Source organism: Sinocyclocheilus rhinocerous, unplaced genomic scaffold (assembly GCF_001515625.1).
Source record: "Sinocyclocheilus rhinocerous isolate Xijiao unplaced genomic scaffold, SAMN03320098_v1.1 scaffold2868, whole genome shotgun sequence".
Classification (NCBI taxonomy): Eukaryota; Metazoa; Chordata; class Actinopteri; order Cypriniformes; family Cyprinidae; genus Sinocyclocheilus; species Sinocyclocheilus rhinocerous.
The window spans coordinates 214,284-219,576 of record NW_015623782.1 but is presented as its reverse complement, the minus strand read 5'-3'; the positions used below and the strand labels follow the sequence as shown (position 1 = coordinate 219,576).

Sequence of the window (5,293 nt, the reverse complement as noted above, 5' to 3'; positions counted from 1 at the left end):
GTCCATTTATGAAGATTATTACTTTATTATTCAGGATGGTTGAGTGAATATTTTCACAGTGTTTGTTTAGTGTTTGTACGAAAACCAATCCAGAACACGCAAACCATCATCATCCTCCTCATCAGCTGTTTGAGACTTTAATAACAGAGTCTGTGATCAGCTACACGGGACGTTCAATAGTGTCATTTACAACAGTGTTTGAACGAAACTAAACAACCTACAGCTAAAAACAACTCAAAATATATATATATAAAAGCAAAAGCAAACATAAGTCACTCATATTACTGCAGGACGAAAGTCACAGCTAGTTTTAAAACAACCTTTACGTGAGAAGAAAATTGTTTTTTTTAGTACGCTTCAACAGGAGACGTGAAGATACAGATACAGGGCGAATCTCACAAAAAGTGAATTTCATCCCCAAAAAAATTTTTTTTTTAATTTAAAATTTTTTTTTTTTTAATTATTAATTAAAATTAAAAAAAATTTGCATAAAGAAATTAATTTCTTAAAAATAAGAGATTTTGCATTATGGCATTATTTTCATAGCAACAAAAAAAAATTTATTTTGCAGATAATCGGGAGGAAAATTTGCTTATTTGTTATGAAAATATCACAATAAAGGCTTCATTTTCTTTAAAGAAAACAGAATGTCTTCGTTCCTTAGACTTCAGGGTGAAATGTGTGATACACGGGTTTTGTGAGATTCACACGTTTCAAAAACTCATTCGATTTCCATCCAAAAACTCTATTATCGCAAGCATATTTACACTCTGGTCAGGCGAGATGTTATGATCATACGAGGCATTTCGCTCCAGGTGTTTATAGATGCAGCAGAGCAAAGATTTTCATTAAACACCAGGAGGAAGTCTTTCATCAATTCATTTCCTCTAACAGTAACATCGGATACATTTGCGATACATTACAGTGGTTATTGGTTTATAAAAAAACATGCTTAACGAGCCGCACTTTAAAGTGCACTTCAGCCAGCACTTATTAAAAGAATAAAAACAATCTGAGGGTTTAATAAAAAAACAAGAACGGTATTGCCGGAGGCCTGAGCAAAGCGTCCTCATTGGGTTTCAGACTTCTTTTTGTTTTTCTTTAGGAACGACGGGGTGCGAAACTTTTTCTTCTTCTTTGACGGGGATTTGTTGGGCGATTCGTCGCTGCCGTGATCACCAGCTGCGTCGTCCCCGGCAACAGGCTCCTCCCCCTCTGGCTGAGGGGCGGGGTCTGTCTGCTCGGGGGCGGGGTCTTCTGCAGGAAGGTCGGAGACTTCGTCGGGGGTCAGATCGGGGAGGGTCTGTCTTAAAGCGGCGGCGTCACTCTCGTCTTTAAACGTCTGCTCCTGCTGGGCCTCTGCGGAGGAGGATGAGAAGAGAACAATGAGTTTGTAGATCAGCTCAAGAGTCCAGGGGGAAATCCAGCGCTCACAACACACTCACTCTCACACACACACACACACACACAGGTTTGTTTTTGTGAATTGTGGGGACATTCCATAGGCGTAATGGTTTTTATACTGTACAAACAGTATGTGCTATTGCCCTAAACCTAAACCTACCCAAACTTGTCCCCAACTTTACCCGTATCACACCTCAATAGCAGCAAATGTGTTGTGCATTAACAAACGCCTTTAATAATTGTATAACATCTGTTAAAATCATTTGTAGATTTTCAAAACGTGCACATGAATTTAAACTTTAATGACATTTGTAAGCATTTTCATTTATATGAAATAATGATCTGTTAATCATTAGGTAATACGTTTATTAATAAGCACACTATCTCTTAGATATTTGAATATATATTAATTAATGATCCGTTATGCATTATGCACAATGCTTGTTAATGATTTATTAATGAAAGTTATTATACAGTGTTACCAAAAAAGGAAAGAAAGTCTGGTAGCTTTTCATTTCTTAAACAGCCATGTCAGAAGACATATCCTAAGGTCATATTCATTAAGATTTATCAGGCTCAAAGTCTTTTTAATGCAACTTTTGGTGGAAATAAATGCTGTGATGTTGCATAACTTTGTCAAAACAATGCCACAACGGATGTTATCAAAGCTAAAGGCAACCTGACGAAATATTGGAGTGTGCAACTTTCTTTTAGTCATGCATTATAGGCAATATTGTCCGATCCTAACAAACCACACATCAATGGAAAGCTATTTATTCAGCTTTCAGGTCATGTATAAATCTCAATTTCTAAAAATTGACCCTTATGAGTGCTCCAGGGTCACATGTGTATTATGATTTCAATAGGATCATTATATTATTGCCTACATTAACTAGAGTTGTATTAGATCGGTTTTATAAATCAAACAATCAAATCAAGGCTGATTTTTAAAGATGGAGTTTTATTCATGGTTGCAAAATAAACAGTACCATGAAAAAAAAAATTGTGGTTTTAAAATTGTATTACATACAATTAATCTGGAAAAAAGAACAGCATTTAGAGATTCAACAGAAACTGGAAATGAAGGGGTTCTAATCAAATCATCTCATGTGTATTGTTAAGAATAAATCAGCTGAAAAGATCACCAGAAAAGTGAAGAACACAAGTCAGAAGCCCAGAATGCCATGCAGTCCTTCAGCAAACGCTCGTGTCGTCAGACTCTAACTCAAACTGCACTGCCGGCTTCACATCGGTGCAGAACTCATATCTGTACAAGCCATTAAACATTAAAGATCAGGTTAGTATTTCACTCCTCTCTGCCTTTATATACGTGTTAAACTCAACAGCACTTTCTTACAATCATATTAAAGAGAACTGAACAAAACTGCACAGGTTAGTCAACGACCGATGAAGCTATAAAGAAACGTCAAAATTCAACGCCAAATCAAAAGAAAGAAAATTAAAGTGAATCCTATTTTGAAATCCAAATTTAAATTAAATCAATTTTATCAAATAACAACTTTTTCCCCATACTTTTCCTCATTACGATGAAAAAAAAAAATTTATATATATATTTTTTCTTCTTTTCATTACTGCAATTCAAAAAAACAAATAATAATAAAGTGTATATTTGTAAGTAATCATTTTTGATTTCCAGAATTGTATTAAAGCAAAGTGGATATTTATGCATTGTGGTGATGAGGATTTCAGGATAAAATGTGAAATAAGAAAAAAAAAAAAAAAAAAAACTCTTAAGGGTCTTAAAAATATACTTTTTATGATTTTTTAAAATTTGGGGTGAAATATGAACCGGACAAAGAAAAAAAAAAAACCTTCTCGTTACTGTAATACAGAAAAAGTATATAGCATATTTGCAAGTATGCATAATGAAAGCATTTCGGGAGGAAAATTTGCTTATTTGTTATGAAAATATCACAATAAAGGCTTCATTTTCTTTAAAGAAAACAGAATGTCTTCGTTCCTTAGACTTCAGGGTGAAATGTGTGATACACGGGTTTTGTGAGATTCACACGTTTCAAAAACTCATTCGATTTCCATCCAAAAACTCTATTATCGCAAGCATATTTACACTCTGGTCAGGCGAGATGTTATGATCATACGAGGCATTTCGCTCCAGGTGTTTATAGATGCAGCAGAGCAAAGATTTTCATTAAACACCAGGAGGAAGTCTTTCATCAATTCATTTCCTCTAACAGTAACATCGGATACATTTGCGATACATTACAGTGGTTATTGGTTTATAAAAAAACATGCTTAACGAGCCGCACTTTAAAGTGCACTTCAGCCAGCACTTATTAAAAGAATAAAAACAATCTGAGGGTTTAATAAAAAAACAAGAGTGGTATTGCCGGAGGCCTGAGCAAAGCGTACTCATTGGGTTTCAGACTTCTTTTTGTTTTTCTTTAGGAACGACGGGGTGCGAAACTTTTTCTTCTTCTTTGACGGGGATTTGTTGGGCGATTCGTCGCTGCCGTGATCACCAGCTGCGTCGTCCCCGGCAACAGGCTCCTCCCCCTCTGGCTGAGGGGCGGGGTCTGTCTGCTCGGGGGCGGGGTCTTCTGCAGGAAGGTCGGAGACTTCGTCGGGGGTCAGATCGGGGAGGGTCTGTCTTAAAGCGGCGGCGTCACTCTCGTCTTTAAACGTCTGCTCCTGCTGGGCCTCTGCGGAGGAGGATGAGAAGAGAATGATGAGTTTGTAGATCAGCTCAAGAGTCCAGGGGGAAATCCAGCGCTCACAAGCTCGGCTCTTTATGCATGAAGCGTGAAAATCTCTGAAGCAGCAAATCAGCATATTAGAATGATTTCTGAAGATCATGTGACACTGAAGACTGGAGTAATGATGCTGAAAATACAGCTGCGCATCACAGAAATAAATTACAGTTTAACTGATATTCACTTAGAAAACAGCTGTTTTAAACTGTAAAAATATTTCACAATATTACTGTTTTTACTGCATTTCTGATCAAATAAATGCAGGCTTGGTGAGCAGAAGAGACTTTTTTAAAAACATTACCAGTCAAAAGTTTTTGAACAGTAAGATTTTTAGTGTATTTACCCCAAAAATCAAGAGTATTCTCATTACTCTCATAATTGCAATATACTTACATAGTACGAGTTAAATACACCATTAAAATATTTAAAAATGTTAGTTATGTACATCAGTTAAACAATTTAATTTAATGCAATACTGATATATTTAAATAACATAATTTTCCTATATTACCCATTAATATTACTACTTGATTACTCAACTCAAATGTGTTAATCATTTAAATTAGCCAGAGCAGAAACATAATATTCATACATTACCTGTTCTGCAATACTAGACATTAAAGATCCTTGATACTTAGTTATAGAAGTTAAGAGGAATAAATGAAGACGTTTCTAGGGAGAGATTTGTTGCTAGCATGATCGCACCGAACTCCAGACGGTTTGAACAACATCGTCTTTAATTATTATATCAATCAGGTGTTTTACCTAAAAAATGTATATAATTAATATATCTATAATAATGAGGTGAAGTGTCTTTGGTCTTACTGTGCACAATTCAGTGAATATTATTATTATTATTATATGGAAAAAGGCTTGTTTTTTTGGTAACACTTTACGGGAATCCTTTATATATAATGCATTATAAAAGTATTTTTAATGCATTATTCGAGCTTTGTAATGCATTGATTATGACAGCACAGTACTATAACACCTATCTATTCATTGTTACACCTTTAGTTTAATGCAGTAAAACACGACAACCAATCAATTCCAGACGTAACAAGGAATCTGCAAATATTTTAATGCATTTTAACTTTGGTTACAATTTCTTATAATGCATTATAACATACATTATGAATACCGTTATAATGCTTATA

General features: G+C 35.1%; 1 protein-coding gene across 5 annotated transcripts in view; it reads right to left on the bottom strand.

The window, feature by feature from the left end:
• Positions 1–3,207: 3,207 nt before the first annotated feature.
• The window catches only part of LOC107736871 (alpha-adducin-like), a 60,421-nt gene continuing 58,335 nt past the window's right edge, over positions 3,208–5,293 (bottom strand). For 4 of the 5 annotated variants that reach the window (XM_016548240.1, XM_016548249.1, XM_016548266.1 and 1 more), the window contains one exon: positions 3,208–4,085. In XM_016548240.1, the coding sequence (XP_016403726.1) occupies positions 3,796–4,085 (290 nt within the window). In that variant the 3' untranslated portion in view covers positions 3,208–3,795. The remainder of the gene's footprint in view (positions 4,086–5,293) is intronic. The other variant, XM_016548275.1, reaches the window with a different exon arrangement.